At 49.7% G+C, this 27,410-nt stretch overlaps 1 protein-coding gene across 1 annotated transcript in view; it reads right to left on the bottom strand.

Moving 5' to 3' along the window:
* Positions 1–27,410, bottom strand: part of TGFA (transforming growth factor alpha) — a 63,075-nt gene that overhangs the window by 15,789 nt on the left and 19,876 nt on the right. The window contains exon 2 of the mRNA XM_069618909.1: positions 18,122–18,190. Coding sequence (XP_069475010.1) covers positions 18,122–18,190 — 69 coding nt within the window. The remainder of the gene's footprint in view (positions 1–18,121; positions 18,191–27,410) is intronic.

Genomic DNA, 27,410 nt, shown 5'->3' with positions numbered 1-27,410 from the left:
GGGTATTAACCGAGACCTCTCCGGGCCAGTCCCGCTCATTGTCGCTTGAGCACTACCACCAATGGTTTCTGGTGCTCCATTGCTACATTGTAACACGCTTTTCTAAATCCCCATGGCTCAATCATCATTCTAGGAAAGGGGCCTTGTAACATGTGGCCTTTTCACCAGTTCCAGAAGTAGCTTTTCACAAATACATGTAGCTGCTTTTTCCAGGAATGTAGACCCTTGGGACAAAAGGAAGGAATGGCAAGGACTGCTCACATGGGCAGTGTGGTGGGCTTTTCCGGCCTAATAGGTTTTCCGTCTACGGTGGCCTTTCCACTTTCTAAACCCCTGAGTCCTTGGCGCGGCACAATGAGGCCTCTCATTGCTAGAGCTTAACTCCACGGTCCATCAGCTGATGGGCTAAGAGCTGGACTTGCAGCTTCACTAAAACCCGATGGAAGGATGGAGATTAACATTTTATATGCCTTCTACCTTAGGAAGGGCTGGTGTCTGAACCCACAGCTTGATGAGGGGGTGAAGGTCTGGACTACGCACGCGCTGAGAGACTGACTGGACCTGCAACTTTTCACAACCTAATGAAGGGCCTGACACTGGGATGGCAGGCAGTGCCTTTAAGTGGAATGAGCAATCCAGGGGGGGGGGCTCTATCTAGAGGATGTGGCCTAAAGTGGGTGTGGCCTCTAGGGCGGTCAAGCCGCTTAGGGGAGGGCTTCCTCCTCCAAATGATGAATAACCCTTTCTTGAGGGGGGTGAAAGCACACATTTGAAAATAACACATTTCATGTTATGATGACTAGGTTGCAACACAGAAATACATGTCACTATTCACATGCCATAACTGTTGCCTTTTTTATATGCACATATGCTACACTATAATCTAGTAAACCACAAGTTGGTGTTTTTTGAATAGTGTAGACTGCAAACTGAGTAACTTCTAGGGGCTCACTATTTTTGGCAGTTAAGGCACAGTGAGATTACATGATTTGTCCAGGATAACACACTTTGGTTAAGTGCTGAAGCCGGGATTTGAAACTATTCTGCAATTTAACCATTTGACCAGATATCTTCCATGTTCTAATTGGTTCAGTTATGTGTTAATGTTTGGTTTCAGAGAGTTCAAATAATAGTCTGCTTTATAGCAATATCATTGAAAGCACACACATCACACAACAAACAAACGCGACAGTATATACATTGTCAAACAAACATATTGAGCAAAAAGAGTATCACTGCTACTTAATTCCCCCCATCCTGAAGAGCCTTAGATGCACAGTGAAAGAAAGGCATGATAAGGTCACTGGCTTGAAATCATAACCGTGACTCTCCGAGTGTTTGATGGGAACAGCTGGTGTTGCACTCTTGCAGATCAGCTATGCCCCAGGGAGATACCTGCCCCAAGAAACAGCCCTGGCTGGAAGGGCTGAAAGAGTCAGAAGCAGGGAACGTGTGTGAGTTACGCTTCAGATTATGCTTTCGGTTTTGCCGAGTTGCCGCGTGCTCGACAGCTCACACTCCAGACCCCCGCTACCAGTGAGACTGAGGGTTGCCCCAGTGCAGCCTCGGCCAATGAGCAGCTTGTGGAGACTGCCGGAGCTCTGCACTGGCTAACCTGGCCTATTTAAAGACCTGGCTGGAGACATACTCAGAGATTCCTTCTCCTTAAGGAGGGGCTGGAGACTGGCTTCACAGCTTCCCATAGCCTGGTGAGGGGATCACAGACTTCACCCAGAGGTTCATACAAGCCATGGAGGGTCTGGAGACAGGCTTAAGTGTGTCCCATAAACCGATGAAGGCCTGGAGACTTGACTAAGAGCTTCCTGCAGCCTGAGGAAAAGCTAGGAACTGGCTCCAGAGCTTCCCAAAACCTAACGAGGGGCTGGAGACGTGTCTCAGCGCTCGCTGCAGCCCAAGGCGTTGCTGGAGACGGGCTTTTCAGCTTCGCATAACACAACTATGGCATCCAACACTTGATTCAGAACTCCCTACAAACTAAGGAGGGCTTAGAGACTGGCCTCTAAGCTTCCCAGAACCCAATGAGGAGTCAGAGATTTGACTCAAAGCTTCTTCAAACCCAAGATGGAGCTGGAGACTGGCTTGGCTTCACAGTTTCCCCACACCTGGTGTAGGACCAGAGACTTGATTCCCAGCTTCCTGCCACCCGCGCAGGGGATGGAAAGGGACCTTGCAACAACCTCATTTCTGGCAAGTGGCGGGGGGCTTGATGTGCAGTCTCTCAGAACCCGACGAGACGCCCAGAACTGGATTCCCTGCTCCTTGATCCCTGTAGAGAAGATCCACCCCGCTCAGAGCTTTCCTGAACCTCTGTAGAATTCCACACTGTGCCGGGGGGCTTATGTGTTGTCCAGGGCACAGAGCTGCCTTGTTCTTACTGTGAGCATCGCCATGAAAATGATCACCCGAGGAGGAGCTGCGCAATTTATTCAGGCTCTCTTTGTGTTAAATTAGTTGCATGCAGTGCTGGTTGGACAAAAAACAGTGGTGCTGCAATATGTTACTTCATGCATGGATTCCACCCACCTAGTGCAGCGTGGGACACTTGGCCAAAAGATGGCCAAAGTTAAGTGGCCACGGTAACATAACCCCAAGCCATTGCGTCCCTTCGCAGCTCTGATCAGGCTCCAGCTCCAAGTAAGGCTACATCTAGTCTGACACTATCACCCACGCTATCTCCCAAGTGTATTAGGGGGTACCAGGCGGGCAACGGGTGGTACCCATACTCTCCCTCAAAGTAGCATGGTGGACTTGGCAAAAAAAGCCACAACCTAGGCTTAGACAACCTGCCTTATTCTCTCACAATAACTCACATGCACATACAATATCTCCCAGGGGTGTTGCTAGGTCTGTAAAAGATCCGGGGCTACGCTAATGTGGGGACTCGGGGCTAGCTAGCCTTTTGGTTGTAGTCACTGAGCTTCTATCTAGGGCTACTGCCGAAATACCTGGGGCTATAGCGCACTCAGCCCCCCTTAGCAATGCCTCTGATATCTCCGTTAGCACCGCCCAACTCAAAAAAACTTGGGAGACAGGGCTGAGTCCGAACAATCTCCCCAACTCTGTCCCTTTAGTAATAAAATACCAATGCCACCCCATGCCCATCAGAAATGGGAACCAGAGGAGGAACAACTCCCCATTGCTGGTAGACACCAGCACAACACACATCAGTGTTCAGCTCAAGAGCGGACTGGTGCTCCAACAGTTAACTCCTCATGAACCCCAAACTCCATCTAGCTTCCCAAGTAAGCGAGTCACCTCTCGACCGACTAGCACCATCATACTAGGTGCCCAGGCATGTGCGAAAGCTTCAGGCTTCAGGAAAAAATGCCATAATGGTGGTGCCGCACTGCGAGGCATCCCTTCGCCCGTGGGCCGGTGCCACCATTAAGGCTGAAAGGGTGAGGCTGCTGGAAGCAGAGGCCTTGTTTTCTAAATCCTGAAGCTCCCGCGCATTCGCAGGAGTTTCAGTCTTCAGGAAACTGCCTCAGCTTCCAGTGTCCTCACCCTTTCAGCCTTAATGGTGACGCTGCCCCTCCCCAGCTGGCGAGGGCCAGCGCCACCATTAAGGCCGAATAGGTGAAGCGCTGTCCCCTGCCAGGCAAGCCTTTAAAAAATAAAGGCAGAGATCAACCCCTTCTCCCCCGGGGAGAGAGGGTGCTGATCTCTACAAAAGGCTGCCTGGGAGGGGTGCCAGTAGCCCATTGAGCCGGGGCTCATCAAGGGGGCGTGGCCTAACGGGCAGCAGGCGACCCCCACTGTTAGGCCACACCCCCTTGATGGGCCCGGGCTCATTTTGTAGTGCCACTTAAGGCACTGTGTAAGCCTATCAGTGCCATCTCCTGTACCTTAACCTCACTGAAGCAGCTCAAAGCTCATTGCACAGCCCGGCACACTTTAGCTCCATCGCACACCCACCCAATAGGTCGCCAGATAAAACACATGGCCACAAATCGCACAGAACCATACCCACACTCATGGCGTGTGTACTTGTGTCCTGCACTCATCAACACTTCAGGTTTTGCCAGTGCTTTAAATGAGATTAGAAATCTGGGGGGGTCCTCTCATTAGGGGGTATAGCTGCCACATTACCCAACAAGAGCCCCCCCCCCCGGCCTAAGGGGGCGGGGAGTGGTAAAAGAAGTAGAGCTGGGGCGCACTGGCATTTATTACCTTTAATGTGCCCAGCCCCTCCTTTTAAACAAAAGAATGGTTAGGGCACACCAAAGGTGTGGCTCCAGTGTGACACAGCTCACACGCAGCATTTTCATTCAAGGAGCCGCGCGGTAGGAAACGCTTTAACCACGAGCTCCTTCAATGAAAGGTCTGCCTGCTGCTGATGTCTCTGTACTCAAAGACAGGAGGAGGCCTGGACTCACTGCCCAGCTCGCCTTTTGTTTCTGAGTAAATAGTCATCACGCAGCAGGCCGCCAGCTTCATGCTGCGTGATGACTATTTACTCAGAAACAAAAGGAGAGCTGGGCAGTCCAGCCCTCCTCCTGTTTGAGTACATAGACATCAGGCAGTTCCTGCAGCCGAAGCGCTGCACAGTTCCACGGACTGCTTGTAGCCGTCAGTACTTTTCTTCTTTTCTAATCCGAAATGCTGACACCTGCAGGCAGCTCATGCAACCGTGCAGCTTCTACACGGGAGGCCTGAGGTGTCGTTGTGGCAGGTGCTAGTCGGGGGTGGGCCCTGGCAGGGCCCCGGCTCGGGAGCCCATTCCTGAGACTGCCGGGGCTCGGCCATGGCTAGCTCCGGCCCACTTTAAGCCCTGGGTTTTGTATCTGCCTCTCTTTTTAGCCGACTGATGCCTGACCTACCTGCCTTTTCTTGGGGAGCCAGGTGCAACAAGAGAATCAAAATTGCATAGGTGCCCTATACAAGACCATTTCTCATTGCTGGCCTGGCCTATAGAGAAATTATGAGCTGGTGGCAGAAGGGTAACGTGAGCCAGAGAGCAGCTTCTTTGGATAACTAGGAAACAAACTTGACCATAATTCATATTTACACAATTTTAGAATGAAAAACAACACAGCTCTCCCCCACATCCCTTCTGCAGAGTGTAAGGGCTACTGTAAACTCCGTTTCAATTTTTTTTTTTTACGCTGGCTATTACAGCTCAGTAGGACGGGCGCTCGCTGCAGAGATCTCGTTGCATGGCGGAGACACAGGTGCCAATCCCTAATGGAGTCCATTAAGTCTCTCATTATGGAGAGGTTGATAAAATGGCCGCCATTCGTGTGGCAAATGAAGAACGCTACATAACATTCCGAGAACACCATTTGGATGGCGCACTCGCTCACGTGCTGGAACCGATTTCCTATGGTATTTACTCGCAGATTTGCATAGGGTTTCTGGCAGGGAGGCCTTCTGGCTCTTTCCTCTCAGCCATATCAGCGCAAGACACTGCAACCTCTCCCCATACCGTTCAAACAGCTGATAGTAATGGTGGCCGTCACCTGGAGAGGCCATATGGCTTTAGAGACGTCCGTGGCTCTATGAACGTTTGCCGGCTTGTTCTGACAAATTCCAATTTTGCTGAATTTCTTTGACTGATTTGACCACTTTACTGCTAAATGTGGGGCGACCTCCCTTAATCCCGCCACACCCTCCTCTGTGCACCTTACTCCAATTTACCATCTGCGCTTTCGCAGTAAAAAAAAATGGTTAAAAAAATGCACATTTTTTGGGCGAAAGTCTATTCGATGAAAGAGGGGAATACCGGCCGGAATTCAAACTTGCTAGAAAGCAGGCCGGCGTTTTTAGGGGGCCTGGCATTTAGGGTACTCACTGGGGCCGATACAGCGCGAGTCTTCTGTGCAGCACAGGGGAAGTGGGAGGGCTGCTGCCGGTATATGCCAGGATAGCAGCAAGACTGCACTGACCTAGCCGGACCATAGCCTGGCGTCTCACACTAATGTCTGTGGGTGGTGGTGGGGGCTGGCGAGGGGGTGCAGTGGGGAAAGGTTCCAAGGGCCTCCTCGTGGAACGATCAGCCTCCATCCTTTCGTCCTTACACCAGCTGACGTTTAGAGCAAAGAGCAAAGTCCTGCTTGGTGAGCAGCGAGCTACAAAAGGGCTGGGCTTCTGAAGGCCGACAGCGAGCGGGTGATTGCTTTCCTGTTTTTGCCTGCTGGCAGTGGGAGTAAAGAGCAAACTCCTGCTTCATGCAGATGTCCCAACAGTCCTGTTTCTAGGACTGCCGACAGGGCCTAGAGTCAGTCACGTGTCAGATAGCCGCACATTTGACCTGGAGTGGAGACAGCGTGTCAGAGAAGCAGGCTGGATGGCCCCACGGCCTTTAGCGGCCATGCTGTTGGGAAAGCCCCCAGCTCAAGCATGCCTCCCCCACCCCCTTTGCCCCCCCAACCTCGGTCTGAACCACCGTGCAGGCTTCTTGGATCCATGCTGGCAGTGAGATCACACGTGTACAGTACACACTCACACACAGTACTTCCCCGTCTTTCATCCGCGCCGGCTGGGACATCAAAAGCCCGCGGGCCAGAATGGCGGTCTTATTCCCGTGCCAGGAGCCTTATTGACACACTTGGCTCTTCCAAGAGCCACAACCGCCCTCTTCCACGCCGCCACTGGGCAAACAAGGTCGGGCGAGATGTGCCCCCTTCCCCAGGGCCGGAGGAGGGCAGGTCCGGAATGCCAGACAGATCCGAGCCTTGTTCACAGCCCAGCCCGGCCAGACCGTGCATCACCTGGAGGGACAGGCCATACACACGGGCCTTCATGGTGACCCGGCTTCCACGACTGCCGGCGCCAGCTGGAGTGTTGACATATTTGGAGGTGCTTTCTCATTTGGCTCGAGTTCGAAACCCTCATTCATAAAATGACGCTGCCCCCTTCCCCCCTACCTTCAAACGATTCCATGAAGGTATCTCTGCCTTCACAATATCCCACTCAGAATCCATTGCGGCTCAAGCCGTTCTCTTGAATGGCGTCTACGCAGGAGAAAAGGAGGACGTTCTTGTGAGGTTTTCGTGATTAAATCTCCAAATATCATGACAGTGTAAACTGGAGGGCTTAATCGCATGAGAGTGTGGAAGTAACCTGCCCCAGCCCATACTCCGCGTGCATGCCTAAAGGAGGATAAAGAGCAGCTTCTGGGGAAGTCTTGGAAATGGAGGATGGAGTGCTGCATACAAACCCTGGCTTGACCATTCAATTCACTGTGATATTTTGGGATGATCCTGATTTCCTGCTGCTCCTGATTTTATCCCGTAAGCCGTGAGCACTTCAGTGCCTGGATTGCTGTGCCAGGCATCATGGCACACATCAGTAGCCCCCTTGATTTGTGTTTAACTTCTTAACAGTTTGCAGCAGCCTTAAAAGTGAAGGGGGGCTCTGCTTCTGCCCTATCATCCTGACAGTCATTGGCAAGTTGAGAAATTCCCCCGTATCCCGGACGCCCAGTCACCCCTCTGTGCATTTGCGCTTAATCTTAACCTTAATCTTAGACTTAAAAATCTTCAGCAGGCTTTTCGATTCATATATTTGTTTTTTCTGCCAAGGAGATGGATTGCCTACAATGAAACCTCGTGGCTTGAGTAAGAAAGCTGGATTTGGAAAACTCCTGAAAAAAAGACAGCAGGGGACCGTTTTCTAAAACCTCTCTCTTTTTGGTGAGACTGTGAAGTGTGTAGGTCACACATTTTGAGATTCTGGTTGGACCTTCACAGAAGACCTGGACTCTGTAATACTTGATTGGTAGTTACTGCAGGAAACCTCACTCAGCATCATTAAACCGTCTCTACGGGAGGCGGGTCGCCCAGTGGCCTGTTCAGAAGGCAGGTGCAAGGCAGAGTGGCCTGCTCTTCTGAGAAGAATGCTGCCCAGTCTAAGGTCATGGGTGCAAAATGTTGCTCAGATCCCAAGGGCAGTGCCGGGTGGCACCTGTACTGTATTTCCCTGTGATTTCCTCTCCGCTTGGGTTGGCAGGGTGGATGGGGTCCCCTATGCAAGGCCTCATTGGATCTCTGCTTGACACCCCGCTCTGTGGGTCCCCACCCCTGCCCCGCATGTCCCACTGATCTGCTGCTTAGAAGTCTCATGGATAGTGAAGTATTAGTGCAGCTCTGCTGTGAAGTCCTTGTGTTGTGTTAGACTTGGAAAGGTGCCAGGAAGTACCTGGAGGATTCTTCTGGGAGTTCACCTTCTAGGATCAGCCAACTCCAAAGTAAACAGATTGCGTGTTGGGGAGTACAGTGGGGGGGGGGGGAGTATTTATTTACTTGTGTGCTTGCAGATCAAAGAGCAGAAACCGACTTCAAAGGGAGCCGGCATTTCAAAGAGACAATGCCTGTTCTTTCGCCTGCCACTCATAAAAAGCTGGTGGAGCTGCCCCACCCTGTCCAATGTGACCAGCTATGCGGCTGCAGAAGTTGGGACTTCAGCGGCCAGGTGTGCACACGTGTGTGCGCACAGCATCGCGATCTGTCTGGGCTCTGGTTTTTTAAACATCCTTGTGCCACCATGACACACAAGGCTAGGAAGCAAACACCTGGCTGCGTGACTCTAAACTGGGGTAAGAAATTGAGGGCAAGGGCTCATTTAGGGGCATGGCTTGAATGATGGTCGTGGTCCAAGAATTGATTGGCATGGCCTAACGGCTAACATGTAAAAATGGTCTCGCCTACATAACTAAATGCATATCGCAACAAAGTCTGCTAGGTACAAACTAAATAGATAAATGGACCCGTGCACCTGGAACACAATAGATAAATAAATAAACCGGGCCTGTACAATTGTGACATCCCCCATCTTGAAAGACTACAAATGCCAGAGCTAATGACAGCGCAGATAAGATCACCGAGCTTCGCTGATGGACAAAGACGCATTGGGCTCTGTGATCTGTGCACTGCAGAGCAGATTGGCCGCCTGGGACTTTAACTTTCTCTCGTGACCCCTGATGACGGGTCACGAGAGGACGTTACAGAGTGCTTGGGGACACTGACACTGAAACATTTCCTGCAGCTGTGACTCACAGAAATGCCAGCCACAGTGTCACACAAGTTGCAGTTTGCGCGATGCTGTGGCTGGCGCTTCTGTCAGTCACAGCTGCCTGTCTTCATCATGGCGGCAGGCGAATGTCCTGTGGAGAGGTGGCTCAGCCCCACTTTTTGAAGACTGCCAGTGCTCGGCCCCGGCTGGCCCCGGCCCACTTAAAGCACTGGTAACACCACTGCCTGGGTGCAATTTTAGGGGGGACTATAGTGTCTGCCCCCACACAACTTTTGTGGCACTCCATTTTATCACCCTCATTTGGTAGGGGCCCCTTTCTTTTAGATGTCATGTCCCAGCCCCAAAATTTTCAGCAAACCTACCCCACTGCACCATTAACTTGAGTGCGGTAGCAGTATGGCACTACTGTGTCACTGGTCTAACCTCAATCCATCGAAAGAGATGGACACAAAGTCGAGCACCTGCGAATATTGAGGGCAGATAATTCTCCCCACAAACAAGCAAGCAAATGGCCTCTATCATCTTCAATCATGTCATGCCGGCTTGCAAGCGCTGAACAAAGAGAGTGTGCCATCCAAGGTCACGCTGGCCTTCAGTCATAATTAGTAATCCACTGCTCCTAGTCCGCCCAGTAGCAAATTATACAGGTGATGGGGGTACGGTTTTGAATTAATCATAACGTCTGGCATTGCTTTGGGCAAACCTCCAGTTCTTTGTTTTCCAGCCTTCCACGACATTACATTCCAGAAAGACCTTGCGAGAATTAGGCTTGGCCCCACCTCCAAAGGGGCAATCCAGCCCAAACGGCTAGATAACAAACCCTCTGCATGAAGCCACCAGCAATCCCAGACATGTCTCATGGGCATTGGCCATCTTCAGTGAAGTGTCTCTTGGCTGTCTATGCATGGCAGTGGCAGAACCCATGTCTGGGCACACACAGCCATCTCCAGGTGACTTTTCCAAAAGAGAAAGGTGATAGCTGGAAGTATTTAGTATTAATCATAACCACTGGCATTGCTCTGGGCAACCCTCCAGACCATTGTTTGTTCAGCCTGCCATGCCATTTCAAAGGGGAAAGGCCCTAAACAAATCACGCTTGCCCCAACCCAAAAGGTGAAGTCCAGCCCAAACTGCTAGGTTTGTGTATGGCCTTTCTGCTTCCTTAATAGCATGGGAGGCAGGCAAACATTGGTCTGGAGGGTTGCCCAGAGCAATGCCAGAGGTTATGAGTCACTCAAAGTCTTCAAGCCACACTCCTCTTTTTGTTTTTCTGCATTGAGTGGTCTGCCCATGAGCCCACCTTGCTCCTCTCTTTACTCTCATTGGCTCAAATCTAAAAAAAAAATGGACGTCTGAGCCAACCCTATCACCTTCTAGCCTGTGTGTTTATTCACTTCCGGCCATCTTCATCATTGTGTGGCAGCCCTCTTCATGCCATGTGTCAGCCAACACCGGCATGCACATGACAGAGTGTGATCCTGGCCTTCTCTGTGTGTTGTGTAATAATGACGCCATCTCTCCTCACCAGCCTTCTCTGAGCCCAGGAGCCTAAGAGAGCCGGGCTGTGCCTGAAGGCAATTAGGGTGTTTGCCTAGGCTATGCACCTGCCCTTTTCATTTGGTGGGTGTTTCTTGGCACACTGCCTCAGCATGGTGTAGCTATGATGCTTTGCTGTGACATGGGCGGCTCAGCCCTCACAATACAGCGGTGCAGAGATGTGCTGCCATAATGTCTGGCTAGGCTGTGTGATTGGCCAATGCACATTATCTGCCCCACGCAGACAGACTCTTGTGTTGTTGTAGGAGGGGATTCCTGCGGGGAAGGGAAGCATCCTTAGATGGTGGTGTTTTTCTAATTTACTGAACAGATGTCTGAGTTCTCCTACTTTCCTTCACCTCCGATGGCCGCCTGTGCATTGACGATTCTTGTCTGAACATTAAGGGGTCTGGGGCAGCCACAGTGGCAGATTCAAGGCAAAGGGGCCCGTGGGCACAAATGACAGAGGGCTCCAGGTGGGCGGGTCGTGGTGGCAGAGTTTAGAGTGGGCGGAGTTGCACAATGATGAACTTTAAGGACGAATGCTACATTTTTGGGAAGTTGTGTTTATTATTTTACAGTTTTCTGTGTTGGGGGGTATGACTCTAGGTAGAAACAGCTGGGCCTCCTGCCAGGTTTTGCTGTCAATGGTGGTAATATTGAATGTGCAGTTTAAGCCCAGAATGAGCATGTCAGTGCACAGGTAGCTTCTGGGTAATAAAGCACCTATATCTTTCACCTGGGGGAGTGGGTGGGACACCCCTAAAAGGGGCTGTGCATCAATGAAAGCAACCCGTGATCCTCTCTTGGAGGTGGGAGCGGCCACACTTAGTAAGGACCGTGACAAAGAAGAGTCTATGAGTAAGGGGGGGGTGACCAACATGTTGTCTGGGCATTATCCCCCCATATACCTGCGGGGGTTGCATGATGAAGAAGATAGGACTTCATGTCCATCACGCTGCAGGGATTGGCCAGGCTGCTTTGCCATTTACAACCCATATATCATCCAAAAACCACACGTGGAGAAGGGCTGGTCTGCAGCGACGTTAGGAGATTTCCCGACAGGCCTCTGTTTGATTTGTGATTCCATCCCGGCAATGGCGGCATTCGGTCGGGAAATCGCCTGCTTTCGCTATAGGCCGGTCCACCCCTGTGTGCCTCCGACCGCAGACAGTGACTCAAAATCACGCCGTTCCGTTGGTGAGTTCTATCCACCATATAGTGCCTCACGCCCAAAGCTGCCAGCTGTTAACAATCATTTTTTTAGAGGAAAATAGCCCTCCACTGCACTCAGTGGGCAAGTCAGAAAACCGAACAGGGTCCAACACAACACATGTCAGACACATGTTCAGGTTTTAGCTAAGAATCTCAATGCTGCCGCCGTCAAAGTAGGCCCAAGTGTCCTAAGTGACAAAACACCCCAACAAAGGAGGTGTGTTCTGCCACCACTCAGTGTACTCTACTTGAGCCTGGCTTGCACACCACACGTGCCATGTAATAAGTACTTGCATGGCACCAACATCCTGGGCTGTGCACACACTTGGGTGGTATGTTCACGGTGGATACGGCAGATGCTGTTGGCTCGGCACCCTGCTTTCTGTCCAAGTGATCACGGCGGCCATGACAGTCCGCAGTCGCGTGGACATGTGAGTCGCCTCTGAGACCCTATGCAACATCCATGGGCCTATCTCTGGTGACCCCCTGGCACGGAGGCACTGTGGGATCGCCCACGTTTTGCTTCCTCGCACACCTCTTGGGGACCCTGTCCTCCTGTTTTCGTGAAGGTGGAGGATTCCAGAAACACAAGAATGTATTTCGGAGATGGAAGCAGTCAAAGCAGACGCGCTGTGTGCTATTGGGCAGAGTTTGGAGTGAGGTATCCGAACTGCCTGAGAGGCTCCCCTATTGTTACTGTAGGCAAATTCGCCAGAGCAACCCCTTCCCTTCAGAAGTGGAAAGCTCCCTCCATGGGGCAGCAGTAAGAAGTGAATGTGTGGTAATGTAGAAAAGGGGGAGCAGCATATTAAGCTCCAGGTGCTGGCCTTCTGTTGAATAGGAAAAGTGAATCCAGAAAAGGGGTATTTCAGGATAATTATTGAGAGCTGACTCCAAGAACTGCGATGAGGATGCAAGGAGTTAGGTTTTGCCAGGGGTCCACCTTCACTAACTGGGAGCCTTCTCTTGTTTAACCTGCCTGAAAGGACACCGTATGTGTGTGATACTAGCCAGATGACCTTACCCGAGGCTGGATACACTCTGTGTGTCATTGGCATCACTCTGAAATATTGCCCTGAGCTCGTTCAAGAAGTCATGTAGGGGTTTCATGTAAAGGTTAACCAGCAAGAGTTAGAAACAAGAGCCCCAGGCCACACCACCGCCTCGGGCCTCCGGCCGGGCTGTATAGTCTCCAGCTTCGCCCTGGATGTTCTATCTGGCAAAAAGAGTGGGTTCCTTACAGCAGCACTGTCCGAAATTCCGACAGCCTTCGGCTGAACTACTCACATGGGCAGTCCCGGATTAAACCCTGTGCAGGCCCCTAGGCGGTCGAAATGTACCCCTGCCCCACAAATGATCACCTAATACTTTTTAAATGTTCTGCACTGCTTTATTTTGATCAGTTGTCGCTGGGCCACTAAAAGGAGTGTATTGGGTGAGCTACTGAACTCTACCCTTGGAAAGCCTGAGAGCGCAGGAGGTGGGTAAAGCACTTGAGGCAAAAAGAGGGCAGTTTGGGATCTCTGTACCCAGTGTCCTCTTCACACACGGGATAGCAGTGTGCGACATCAAACGGGCAGTGGGACAGCTCTGAGGAAAAGGCCTTCTGATAAAAACCCCGGACTTTGAAGTCCGAAGTCATGAGTTCTGATTCGCTGTGTGATCTTGGGCAATCACCTCGGGAGGAGATATGGTCTAGTGAGCAAGCTGCTGATTTGGAAAAGCAGGGACCTTTATTCCACTCCTGTCTGCATTCATCCGGATTCCGATCTCATGGATAAACATGTTTATTGGTGCGTCCGTTCCTTTATGCTATGTTACTACACGTTATGCGGGGCACAGCTGTCATTGTCCTGGTCTCTAGGAACTCTCTGCTAAATTGCGAGTGCTTAGAAGCAGGCTGGCACCAGCATAACACTGTGCATTCATAGCCACCATTCAGAAGCTAAAGTCTGAAACGCTACTGAAATGTATCAGATGTTTCCCAAATGTAGGGCAGTCTCGGAAATCAGGACAGGTGGAACCATAGAGGGTGGCGCTATGCCAGTCACCGGGCAGTGTCCTGCGTTCCCGGCCCATCCCCCTGCGCCGCTCGCGACTTCTCACCTAGTTTGTCGGTTTGTAACTCGCGGAGCTCTTGCGCCATTGTTTAGGCCCCCGTCCCTGTGCCATTTCCAATCGCTCTGCACCTTTGACGACTATGAAACCTGCTGCCAAGGAGAGCCCGGCCCGCGGAGCAGCTAATCCACCAATCCCTTCTCAAGCACTTAATTCTCCACCCGTGTTATGCAACAGAGTACAGCAAGCCACAGCTCTCCCCAAGCCGCCTGCGCCCCCACTCTCCTGGCTCCTTTGATTCGTACGAGGGGCGCATCCATCCGCAAACATTTTTTGTTGGCGGCGGGCGGTGGGGAGGGGGGCTGGGGGACAGTTTTTAAAAGTGGGTAATGAGTCAGCACCCAATGCCCCCTCCGAGTGCCGGCGTGCAGTCTGTCCGTTGTGCCTCGGCATTGCGCGCTTTGGGGTAACCGTTATATGGAGGCTGTTTCTCTGCCAAACTGTCCTGACAAAATTGAGGAAACGTGGAGTTTTAGAGGTCAGTGTTGATAAGTTAATGTGCTGGGCATCAAACACGAGAGTGAGTACCTTCTCAGTGTGACTACTGATCCCAGCATAGCAAGCAAATATGTAGCAGTGGTTTTACCCAGGAAAATGAGCCGGGGCTCACCAAGGGGGCGTGGCCTAACGGGGTCGACTGCTGGCTTGTTAGGCCACGCCCCCTCGACGAGCCCCAGCTTAATGGGCTACAGGCAGCCCTGCTAGACAGCCCTTTGTAGAAATCAGCACCCTCTCGCCATTGGGGGAGAGGTTGCTGGTCTCTCCATTTAAGGGAGGCCTGGCAGGGTCACAGCACCACACGTTTTCAGCCTTAATGATGGCGCTGCATCTCGTAGCTAAAGGGATGCCTGGCGAGGGGCAGCAGCACCATTAAGACTGAAAAGGTGATGATGCTGGAAGCCGACACCTTTTTTCCTAAAGCCTGATGCTCCTGCGAATGAGTGGGAGCTTCAGGCTTTAGAAAAAAAAGTCCTCGACTTCCAGCAGCCTCACCTTTTTTTCTACAATGGAGGTACTGACCGGCCCATGTGCATCTCTTGACTAAAAGGGATGCCTCACATGTGCCGGGGCCAAAATTATGTATAAAAGTCATTTTTTTGTGAAGCCTGAAGCTCTCGCATATGAGTGAGAGCTTTAGTCTTTAGAAAAAAAGCCTTGTCCTCTAGTGGCGGGGCTACCAGGGGACATTAGTGAACCCCGTCAGAACCCCACCTCAGAACCATATTTCTGAGCCTGTCAGGCCTGGCCAGGGCTAGCCTCAGCTCACTTAAAGCCCAAGGTTCACCACTGAAGGCATTGGGAGTGTTGCCTTTGGTTGCAGAGCTAGCTGGAGGATGAACCCATTGTGCAGTAGATCTCCTCCCCTCCTTTGAGACAAGAGGGCTTAATATTTAGAAACCTTCCTTTGGCCAAAGGGGAGCACCCCAATTCAGAGGGTACTTAAGGCCTTATTCACAGAGCGTTTTCCAATGGGATTGTTCCATTATAAAACACCTGTGAATCAGACCTTTAGTTTCACAAAGAGATGCTAGTCATCAGCGCCGTGACCCATCTAAAAGCTGAGCCCATCAGTGAAGCCTCTGGCTTCTTGATGTGGGTACATTGATCTGGGCCACTGAGCAGTTTGTTGCTGGCAGTGCCTGTTAATGATTGTTTAAACGTCAGCACGCTGCTTTCACAGGTGATTGATTGGACATGCTTTTGCTTTTTGCTTTTGCTGTAGCACTGCTTTCCACATGCGGGGCCCAGGCTGAGCATCATGGCAGAGAGTGCTGGCTTCTGCCTTCCACTTCCTCAATTTGGGACGGCTTGCCACTGATTAGGCCCCTGACTGAGTACCTCATCAGGCTTCTGGGATGTTTTTAAGTCCACCCTTCATGATCTGTGCAACTCTTTTCATTTAAACAGTGCTTTCCGAGTATGCTAAGCAAGAGGTGAGCTAGCAGGCGCAGCCACTTTCTAGATATGCGTTTGCCCATTTTTCCTGCGTCATGATCATGGCCCATTAACCACAGGTCAAATAGTACTTGTGCCTGCTGTGTCATATCACTATTTGCCTCACCTTCAGGTAAAGTGCTCGTGACTGGGTCATATACTGTTCTCTGCACTCTCTGCCGCGTCACGCGATCCTGCAGGGTTCTTCAAATGGAGGTTTTGCCCCTGCATCAAATTATCCCTTTAACCAAAGTCCTGCTTGCAATGTGATTGACTCTGCCCCAACCCTACCTGCCTTCCATACGCACCGACTGTCTCATGCGTGTAAGCACGGCACACTGTGTTAAGGGGTCCATCTTTTCTTTAGTGACTGGTGTACGGCCATTTTAGATAAATCAATACATTCAAAACAAAACCAGGTATCCGAGTTGAAAATGCGAAATGGCGGCGAGCAAACAAAGACAAGAGCAGAACCAAATGGCTGTTTGGCTTTGATGTGCCTGCCAGTGTTTATTTGATGGCGCTCAGGTTGGCACCTGGGAAGGCGCCCGGGCGGGAGCTGCACTGTGTCCCACGGTACCAGGCAAGCAAGCTCCATGGTTTAATGCAAGGGGTGCTGGGCACACGCGCCTCACAAGTCCCCGCCTCCCCATGGGCAAAGAATGCAGTAAGGAACCGTGCTTGAAAGCCACTACCCCCACTTCCGCACACCATTGTGCAAGCAGACGAGCAAGGGCTCAATTACCAGCTGTTCCTCTGTCACATTGTGTGATCTTGACAAAGCCATTGTATTCATGGGAGGAAGAGACAACCTCACACACTGCTTCGACTTCAACCCCCTTTGAGTGGCTGTGCATGCCATACAGGGCTTTGAATGCAAAGAAAAAAGTGCAGGGACTCACGCAGCAATCTAGGCTTTAAGCCAGACAGCGCAGTGAGCTAAGCGCTCGCCTCTGATATCTGTGTGCAGCCTGCTGAATCCCTGCAGGGTCCACTCAGTCTTTCCTCCTCTGAGGTTGATCAATTGAGTATTACCGGGTGGGATAATAATCTTGTCTATTATTTTAGCGCTCTGAGACCTATGGGTGTGTAGCGCTATATAAGAATACATTATATATTATTATAAAGTGGGCTGGGCTCCACCTGGGAGTGTCTTAAAATCGCTGTCGCTCTGGAGCATGGCCGAGGCTCATTGGCCTGTTTCAATTAATCTTGTGTCACAACCGCATTTTCCTAGTTCTCCGTTTGAACCACTGTCTACGTGTGTCCTGCTCGGTGGGGCCCATTCTCTATTTGTGCCCATTTCTATAGGTCTCACTCACTCTTCAGTTATATTCTCACAGCCTCTTTAACTCTCTGTGGAGCCTGGCCTTGAGAGCATGCTGTGCCGAAACAACTCAGTGTTTCCAACCAAAATGTCCATATAATGGTGTACTGTTAAGTCATCACCTTAAATCTGATTCCATCGGCGTAGTGCAACCATCTCTCAAAGATGCTCATCAATCAAAGACTGATTTTGACCCCTTTTGACACTTTTTTTTTCGTATAAAAGATGCCATGTGTTGAGAAGGATACATTCTTTTGTCAAGGAACGCACCATTTGGATAAGCAGTGCAACAGGGATTCTTTCACACAAGCTTACCGTTTGTGGTTATGCATTGTGTTAAGAAGAACATGCATGTAATGTCAACCTAGCAGACATCATATCTATAAGCAAAGCTTTAAAAGGGGAGTTATATTATTGCTAGCTTCCAATGTCTAATAAAAAGCTATTTGGATGGAGACTGGAGCTGTGTTTGGGTTTTCAGTCCAAAACATTCCATCACAACTCCAGTTACTTAAACATTTACATATTAGAAAAGGAACTGCTAATAACATAACACAAGTTACAAAAAACATAAACGTAATTGCCCGGGCTTTCCAAATCAATCCACGCCCCATATGAAAACTCTCAAGGGACCCCATGCGTAACAGGTGAGGCCCACTTTGCAAAATGCTGTTCTGTGCCTGCTGAGGTGGCAGCTCTGGAGCTGTCTCCCCTTTTGCTCTGCAAGGTGGGCGCTGAAGGAGACATTATGGGCACTGCGGGTGGGGGGGAGAGTAGGAGGGAGAGGGTGCTGCATTCCCCAGCAAATGGGCACCTCGCCATGTAGTTTAATACTCTCTTTCAGGCTTTGAGAAGTGCAGGTACTCAAATGCTCAAAAATAAGAAGTGCAGGTACTGAGGGCCGGGCAGCACCGGCCCATTTTAAGGACTGATGCCATATCCAAATCAGTTGTTACAGCTAGTAGGAGACGTTAGGTAGGCAAAGTAGCAACTCACCACTGAAGTCGGAGGTTGTGTTGGTGTTCGTTGCGTTTTCTGAAGCCTGGGTCAGAGCCGCCACACATCCTATGGGAGAGAGACATATTGTGTTCATTCAGATGAGAAATCCTGCAAACAGGTCAACAACACAAGCAAGCAGCACAGCCAATGAAACAAAAGCAAGCCAGCAGAAAGAGACACAGTGACATGGAGCGCAGTTCACCCCGAGTCGAGGAGGGGGCGGTGGAACAGGTGACGCAATCAGTAAGGATTTTGCATCTGTGATAGGAGCGCTGTCAATGTTGAATGGGGCACAGAGGGCCTACCTAGTGAAGTCGGTTGCTATGGCAACGGGATGCTTGCAGACGCTGCCATAGCTTAGGAAACGGAAAGAAACACCCTTTTCAGTGAAGAAATGCCATAGTTTGGTGATGTGGGTGTGCAGGTCACAGACACAACCCTCTGCTGTGTGCACAACATCTGCTTCACAAGTTTAGAGCCTGACCCAGCCGACTCAGCTCAGTACAATTGAATGGAGTAGTAATTACAGTGCTTAGAAGTGGGAGCTATCTGGCATGAAGCAGTATATAAGGACCATCTGTTATTATGTAGGAGTAGGTGCGTCACTAGCGGGGGCCTGGGGGGCCTACCCCCCCACTGAAGTCCTGTGCCCACACTTGTACCCCCCACCTAAGGCGAGCAGTGACCGTGTTCTCTGTTCGCGTGTTATTTGTGCACTCTACTGAGGCAAATGTCTGCATATCACATGGCAAATACTCTCCTTTGGTATCAAAGCTAGCAGTGATCTTGGCATGCATTCTGGCATCGGTATGAACATGAGCAGGAGCAACTTCTCAGTTGTTCCTGCCCGGGTTCTGCACAGCGACTTCCATAGTGTGCAGAGCAGCTTGCAGCCACTCCCATAAGAATGTAGCCAAGAAACTGCTAATGATGGGCCATTAGTCACTGAAAGGTTTCGTGCCTGCATTCTGATGGGAGGGGAAGTGCAGTGGGGTGTGGGTAGTTGGTGTGCACAAGCCTCTCTGCAGGAGTGCGTGTGACATCACACATTACCTTTCATAGGCAGCCCCGGCTTTTGTCTGTGCCCCCCCCCCTACTTTTGTCTGTGGCCCCCTCTGTGCCCTTCCTAAATTTGATTCCTGGTGACGCCACTGTGTAGGAGGAATGGCGGCCTGCCATTCCCAATCCGGAGGGCCAGCCAATGAACTAGCCCCTGTATGCAGAGTGCTACAAGATAACGGCGTGAGTCGAGAATACAGTGGGTTGGAGTGAGAGGTGCGACAATTGTGCCTATAAACCATCCTTGTACGCATTTCCGGGTCACCTGGCTACTGGGGTGCGATGCTGCTAACATCCCACCTAGGCTCTCATTGGCAGCAGAAGAGGCGTCTTGGGCCAGCTGCTGTGAAAGGGTGAGCTGCAGGTAGGTAGGGTGACCAGACGTCTTGGTTTTGCTGGGACTGCCCCGGGATTGCGACCTCTGGCTCCCTGTCCCGAGAATTGTATGTTTTTAAAACCCTGTTCTGGTTTTTGGGCATGGGGATAGTGACAGTCCTGTTTTTCTATTTTTTTTTTATCTCAAACAATGATCAACTATATAAACAGTATTAGATGTTAACAATGTTGTCATTTTAGGAAAGGCTCGAACCCCCAACCTAGTTATGAGCAGTAATAGCGTACATTAACTGCTTGCACCACAGAGACAGGCTGCGTGGAAAGTACATAACAAGATATGCAATGTCAAACAAAGCAAAAGCACTGTTGTTATGAATATTTACTTTTTGTGTGTGTTATAGTAGAGATGCTCAACATTTTGACACTAAATACCAATAACAGTCAAGTTCATTGTACAAATATAACTTTAAAATATATAATTCAATCAGTATCACGTTTGGTATTTACGTGCTTTTATCAATACTCAAAGTCGCACAATTTGCACGCATACATTGTGGGAAAGCGGGTGGGGGAGTCCCGGTCAGTTAGGGCGGCAGCCCTTTTTTATGTTGTTGGCTGTCCCGGTTTTTGTCTTGAAAATCTGATCACCCTAGCTGCAGGGGAAGTTCCCAGCTAAAGCCCCAGAGCTGGGTATGGACAGAAAGAAACGGTGTCGCGAGTCAAAGTCCCTCGTGGGCGCCGAGGCTCTGCAGCGGGTCTAACCTGCAGGCCATGCCCCAGCTCTTTGCTCATCAATTGCACGTTGATCACGTGCTGCTGGTTGATTTGATAAGTATCAGATATATTTCCTGTTTTTACGCGCGCACCTTGACTACCTGGGAAAGTAATCAGGTTTTTGGCAGCTGTGCTTTGAGTGTGTGGCTTTGGCAATAATAAAGTGCTTGATTTTTATTTATTTTTTTTCATTATTAAGTTTATTGAAATGTACATAAAAACTTACAGAGCATTAGATTCATCAACGCTATAAATATAGAATTCATCACAAGTTATCTTTCCACATACCACCATCCCCTACGCTACGTAACACAAATCAATCTAAGTGCTTGATTAAAGAAAATCAATGAAGTGGAACTCATTATGTCTACTTCCTGCCTACCTGGGAGAAAGGGACCTGGAGTTCGTGGATTAGTTGAAACTGTTGGGGATTTGTTGTGTCCAGGAGATCCTGCAGCCACAGGCTTCTAGGTGTTTCGGACCAGAATCCGCTTTGAGTGGGAACATACACTTTTAAGGATTCCGGCATGGCCTGTTTGGGACGCCTGCCAAAAGATGGACATTCTTGCTCAGAACCATAGTGAGGCGCAGGCATGAAGTGGGTGGTGCCACGTTGGCGATCCCCTGCAAACAGACGGCACTAGTTTTCTGCATTGGTCTGCAGTCCCTTGTTCTGGTGAGACTTTTCTAGTAAAATGGCTCTGCAGGTTACACGCTCATTGGTGTGATCTGTGTTTGAGCTTCAGGTGAGAGGTTCAAATCCCAGCAAGGCTAACTCAGCCTTCCATCCTGCCGAGGTCGATAAGTGAGTGCCAATTTTTGATTGGGTAATAATAGTAATGCAAATATGTCCTATGTAGAGTGCTTTAGATGAAAGCGCTATGTGAAAAACAAATTATTATAATTATTTTGAAAAAGTGACACGCCGCGTTCATGCACTCTGAGATTCCAATCCTGGAAGTGACAGGGGACGCCAAAGGTACCAAGAAGGAGCTATGCCTCCCAAAGGTGGCAGCAATATTTCATGAGACATGGCAAGATAAGCTTCCTTAACTAAGACATGCAGTGCAGGTATAACAACAGATGACGGCTTAGGTGCATAAGAAGGACACATGGCTGTGCGATTCCGGTGCTGCCGTGTAACCCAGTGATCGAAGTGAGCGGGAACGGTCAGGAGCGGTGTTCCACTACTTTTAATTATGTGTGCTTACCATTGCTCTACTTTTATCGATCCTATTCACTATTCTATATAGAGCATTTGCCAATCCACGTCACTGTGCAAGTGTAAAGTTGTTATATGACGGAGCATTAGTTACTAGTCACTTAGACTATTGGAATGCCCCGGCTGCAACACTTGTCACGCGTTGCACTATGCTGCCGCCTATCCTCTCCCTTGCTGAGACCACAGTTCCACTATTTTTTTCGGTAGACGTCTACCACTGACTTTAGCTTGGTGAGACGAGGAGAGGAGGGTTTCACCCAGCATGGAAGATGGTCACTGTCAAATCTGAGACAGTTAGACAAACGTTTTATTTCAACCTATTCAAAACATGATATTTAAATTGTTTATTTGAGTGTATTGTACTGTGTAGTACTTTGCTTGCATGACCCTGTCTGCCCAATTGTCTGTGCTAGTTAGTCGGTACATTGAGGACTGGAAGCGGGACACACAGTGTGTTAAGTGGGCCAGGGCCGAGCCCCGGCAGTTCCCAAAAAGTGGGGCTGAGCCAGAGCTCTGCCAGAGCCCCATGGTCCCAACACGCGACGGCAGGAGATTATCCTGCCACGGCCGCAGGCGCGACGGGACATTAGCCCGCCGGACGATGAAGTCAGGCAGTTGTGACTGACCTAAGTGCCAGTCACAGCATTGCGCAAACTGTATGTAACTCTCTTGCGCCCCGCGAAAGGATGTGAGAGGAAGTTACACAGTTTGTGCAAATACTACCACAGCTGAGGCGAGAAGGGCTCCTATTGGCTGCTAATTATATTCATTGGTGGCAAGAAACAAAGCAAGTGGATTATTTGTTCTGATCATGGTGCGACAAACCGTGGTCACAAACAGCCATTTTAATCAAATGGACAGGACCACCAGGCTGAACTGTTCACGCCTTTCAAGGGAAGATTTCTGGTCTCCGTGCCCCCTTGCGTGACGTAGTGTGCCACAGCCATGTCTCAGCAACCGTCAATCTCTGAGGAACACGCGTCACATAAAGGCCTTTCTTTCCAGAGTGGAAAGGCAGCAAACATATGGCCTCGTATGTGCCGATACATTATCCTTTGAGGCAGACGGCACACTTCTGTGACTGGACCCTGGAGTTGGGGCCTGGCCCTGGCAGTGCCCATCTGTGTGAGACTGGCACAGGTCCCTCATGCGTCCGCGTGGCCGCGAACGGCCTTCCTTCAGACCAGAGAACACCCAAGCTCAATGCTACGTCCACTGCGCGCTTCTGCCCAGAGCCTTTTCTCACTTCTTTGCGTATTTTGGTCACTATTATGAACCATCATTGACACTGAAGGCTAATATATGAATATATCCTTGCGAGGGAATTTCTAGCTTTTGAAACAGGTCGCATTCGTGCCACTTTTGTTGCAGGAGCGCAGTCATTCTTTCAAACTCATTGATGCTTGGAAAGCGGGTGCCGCCAGCAGCCTCACAGCAACACTTTTCTGGAAAAGTGCACACTCTGCACCTTTTCAGCTCTGGATCCAGGAGGGAGACAGAGAAGGCCCAGCCGTGTCTGAATAAAGTGGCCTTTTCTGACCTGGAAGGCCTTCTCTGGTGCTGCTCCCAGTGTCTGGGCCATTTCTAGAGCAATGCATATGTACAGGGAGCTGGCAATGAAGGGGTGATGAGCATCAAGTGGACAACAGAGCTTCGGTGCATCTGTATGGCAGATGTTGAGATATGCACTTTGAGTTGTAGCCTAGCGCTTAACCTTACTCAAGCGCCTAGCATTCCATCTACAAGATGAGCTTTTTGCCTGTGAGTGAGAGTAGTGGAGCTTGGAGTGTTGGTGTGAGGCTTGGAACAGAGGGAGCATGAAGGTTCCAGGAATGACAGCGACAGGCAGGGAGAGAGCCAGAGGAGGTAGAAGCACATTACTTGTTCTCCTGTCTAACCTTCCTACTATGAACTGTGACATTAAAGAAGCTTACCTTTTCTACATGCCTGGCTCTAGGGGGGTTCCTGTGTGTCCTGCCTAAGTTATTACCACTCCAAGATACATCACTTAGGTGTGTAGGCCATTTTTACATGTTCTTCTTTAGGTCACGCCCATCGAGTCGCAAGCCACACCCACCATTCAAGCCACACCCTCAAATAAGCACCCTCGCCTCCTCCATTTCTTACCCCACCTGATGCACTGGGGCCACAGAATGATTGATTTCGCCCAGGACATGGCACAGCTTTATTTAGCTACTCTGCTGCATTGGTGGACCAGGGAAATGGTGTGGTCTGGAACTCTATGCAAAATATGATGTGGGTGATGATGCCACCCTGTGCCCCTTGAGGGGTGGTATTCCGTCCGGTCAAAACAACCTTTGACCAGTTTCAGGGCGTCTTAGAAATGACAGAAAGTCCATATGGGTCCTTTCTGTTCGTCCACCCCCAGTGCCAAGTGCTGCAGATGTCCTCCTTGTCCCTTGTATTGCCCGACACCGACCCAATCCCTCTTTTTAACATCCCAAACCTGCTCCCTGTTTCAGGGCAATGTTATGCAGATGAGGACTTGATCTTTGGGATGGAAGGTGGTTTACTGCCTCTCCAGACTATCTCGGGCTGGACAAGCAATCATCACCTTTCTCTTTGAATCACACAATGCCAAACAACTTCACTGCATTGCAATTGCTCCCCTGCTTCGCCATCACCTTCTTTAAAGTACAAAAGTCAAAAATAAAGGAGTATTACTGAAAAACAGAAGACTGTCAACCTACATGTTACCTACACGTAAACCCATTGGTGAGCCGCTGTTTTATTCAGTTTGTAGGTATTATTTGTTTTTGTTAAAACTGGTTCCACTCTTGCCAGTCAAACGCAGGGCCGTAGTCATTAATGCAGTGGCCAATTCTGCCAGTGCCAGTGACCTTTATGCAGGCCTGCCCTCTTGTGAGCCTAAGAGGGCACATATTGCAGGCATGCTCCTGGTCTTTGGCCTTCAGGAAAGAGGGCCTACCTCCAAGGCTAGAAGATCTCTTGATTGGCTGAGGGTGGAGGACTGGGAACAATTCAAGGTGCTTTTTTTAGCCTTCAAAAGCCTTAGTAGTCTGGCACTTTCTTACTGGATGGACAGAATTTCCCTCTATGTACTCTTCTGAAGCAGCAATCAAATATTCCTTCACCTACCACCTTACAAAGAGCGCTGCCACTCTGGGGATGATTGTGGTCTCGTGCAGAAGGGATGTGACCAAGCAGTTTGTGCCGGACTGCCCCTTTTAGGGGTGGGACCAAGCCTGATTTGCACAGGGTCTTTCCCCCTCTGTAATGGCTTGGCAGGTAAAGAACAATGGTCTGGAGGGTTGCCCAGAGCAATGCCAGAGGTTAGGATTAATGCCAAACCTTTGCGTAAATCACCCTGAGTGGGACAGGTATGCCCACATGTGGGTCCCTGGTCTGCTGGGCGTAGAGACCCAAGCTACTCCTCACTGGTGACGCCCAATAAGGCATAAACATGTTTGGGGATGCTTGAGGTCTCGTGCAGAAGGCATGTGACCAAGCAGTTTGGGCTGGACTGCCCCTTTTGGAGTGAGACCAAGACTGATCTGCATATGGTCTTTCCCTTTCTGTAATGGCTTGGCAGGCAAAGCGCGATGGTCTGGATGGTTGCCCAGAGCAATGCCAGAGGTTAAGATTCATTCCACATCTTCCAGCCATCACCTATTTTGTTTTACTTTGTGGTTGAGGCATCCAAAATATGTAATACCTTGTCCTCAGAGATCCAAATAGCAAGTTGGCTCTCTAATTTCAGGTCCCAGTTAATGTGCCTCTTATTCTAATATGCAGGATCTCAAACAGTGCCCGGAGACTAGGGCTGTGCAAAGTTATGGTACTTAGGGCCTGAGTCAAGGGCCTGATTCACAGAGCATTTTCCAATGGGATTATAAAAACGCTTCTGTGAATCAGGCACTTAGTCTTCAAATACTTTGTGAAGTTCACCACAAACCTTTGCAAACTAGTTTCTCGCAGCGCTATTAAATGCCCACAATTCAGGCATTGCTGGCATTTAACTGCACATATTGCCTGGTTCTGGCATGATACGTAAATGTACCTAATAAATCAGTCATACTACTATTCCAAACCCCATACTAATCTGCACACACACTTTAATCCTAACCTTAATCTTGCCTCTAACCCTATCTCTTAATTGTAGCCCTACTCTAGAGCTAAACTTAAGCTTATCTATAATATTAACCCTTATCTCTTACCGTGCCAGTATCTCAAATCCTGATCAGTATCTCAATTTCAAAGACATACACCAAATATATTGCAAACCACAATCCCAATCCAAACATTAACCCAAATGCTAACCTCAAAATATCATTAACTCTAACCTACATCCTAATCATAGCCTCACCTCTGACACTATCAGTTTCCCAAGTGTGTCTTTAGAAGAATCTTAAATCTAATCCTAAAGCCATAGACAATCTTTATTTATTTATTTGTATTTGTAAATTTGCAATTTTTGGTTTTAGCATAAACAAATACACCAACAATTCACATTAGCAATGGCAATACGCAAACAAAGCAATGCAATAAAAAAGAAGAAACTATGGAAACTGTAAAACAGAACTAAAAGAGAAACACATAACTTCCACTCCCTGAAAGCCTCAAGAAGTTCCTTATCATCCAGCTTCCATCAGAGTTCTCCAAACAGCAAATGACTCCAAGTCAGAATCAAGAAACGCTCCCCAAATGCCGCCAACAAGGCCATGGCCAACCTTAAACTTAACCTAGAACTGTAACCGAGTTCCTGACACACAGGTTTAGTGTAACCTCAATCCTAGCTCATAGCCCCGTGCCACACCGTAAACCTAACACTAACCCTGACTATAAGCTTCCATTCCATCACCCTGATTTATCCTAGTCCTAAAACCAACCCTGCCCCTATCCTTACCACCGTTTGCTTCCCAATCCAGGGAGGAGAGCGCAAGCGCAACATGCTGGCCTTGGGCCCGCACAGCAATATTTGCCTATTGATTCAATACCTCCATCAGGCCAACTCAGCGCTTCACACCCCAAACCCTAAAGCCTCCAGGTTGATAAGCTAAGCACCACATTGTGGGTACCAAGAATGGTAATATAAGGAACATTGGTTACCAAGTGCTCTGAAACTGGATTCCAGGTTATAGTGGCGTTATAAAAGAAAACACAGCAAGTATTATTATTAGTTTGTCGATTTAGGCCACTGGGGCTCATTACGAGGTAGGAGGTAGCCATGGTGCTATTAGCACCACGGCTACCCACTTACCGCAGTCCAGGTCCTGGTTCTCGAAATAGGGACTTACCGGGTCATTCCAACCTTGGAGGACCCGATAAGTCCCCATTCCGAGAACCATTCCCTATTCCCATTCGAGCCCCCGTAGGGCTCAATGGGAATGGGGATGGAGCTAATAACGGGCCCGCTATTAGCTCCCTGGTCCCTTAGCGGCTCCCGCTAAGGGACCTCGGAATAGGGCGGTAAAGATTTACCGGCACCGGTCTCCTTACCGGTGCCCGTTAACCCTTACCGCCCACCTCGTAATGAGGCCCACTGAGTTAGTCTGTGGGTCGGTTAGTGTCAGGGGGCAAATCGTGTCCATCTAAACATCTTTCTGAAGGCCAGGGGACCCATTAGTACCTGGGCATCTGATGGGGGGGGAGGGGGCAGAAAGCTTGCCATATGTGGCCATAGCTTTTCCGATGGGTAGATGAGGGCAGCATCGCTACTCTGTCCTCCAGGGGCCTACATCACCAAAGCGAGGGGGGGGGGGCTGGAGGGCGATTACACAAGTCCTCTCTCTGATAGTGCCGAAGACGTCCCCTTCTATGCTCCCCAATGCCACTGTTACTACTAGGAATACTAATAACAATAAACTATATACAAATCCCACCAGTCACTGACATGACTCTTGCTTACTAAAT

This window comes from Ambystoma mexicanum, chromosome 10 (assembly GCF_040938575.1).
Source record: "Ambystoma mexicanum isolate Mex_15411 chromosome 10, UKY_AmexF1_1, whole genome shotgun sequence".
Taxonomy (NCBI): Eukaryota; Metazoa; Chordata; class Amphibia; order Caudata; family Ambystomatidae; genus Ambystoma; species Ambystoma mexicanum.
Note: the sequence above shows the minus strand (reverse complement) of the source record. Positions and strands in the feature narration are given on the sequence as shown.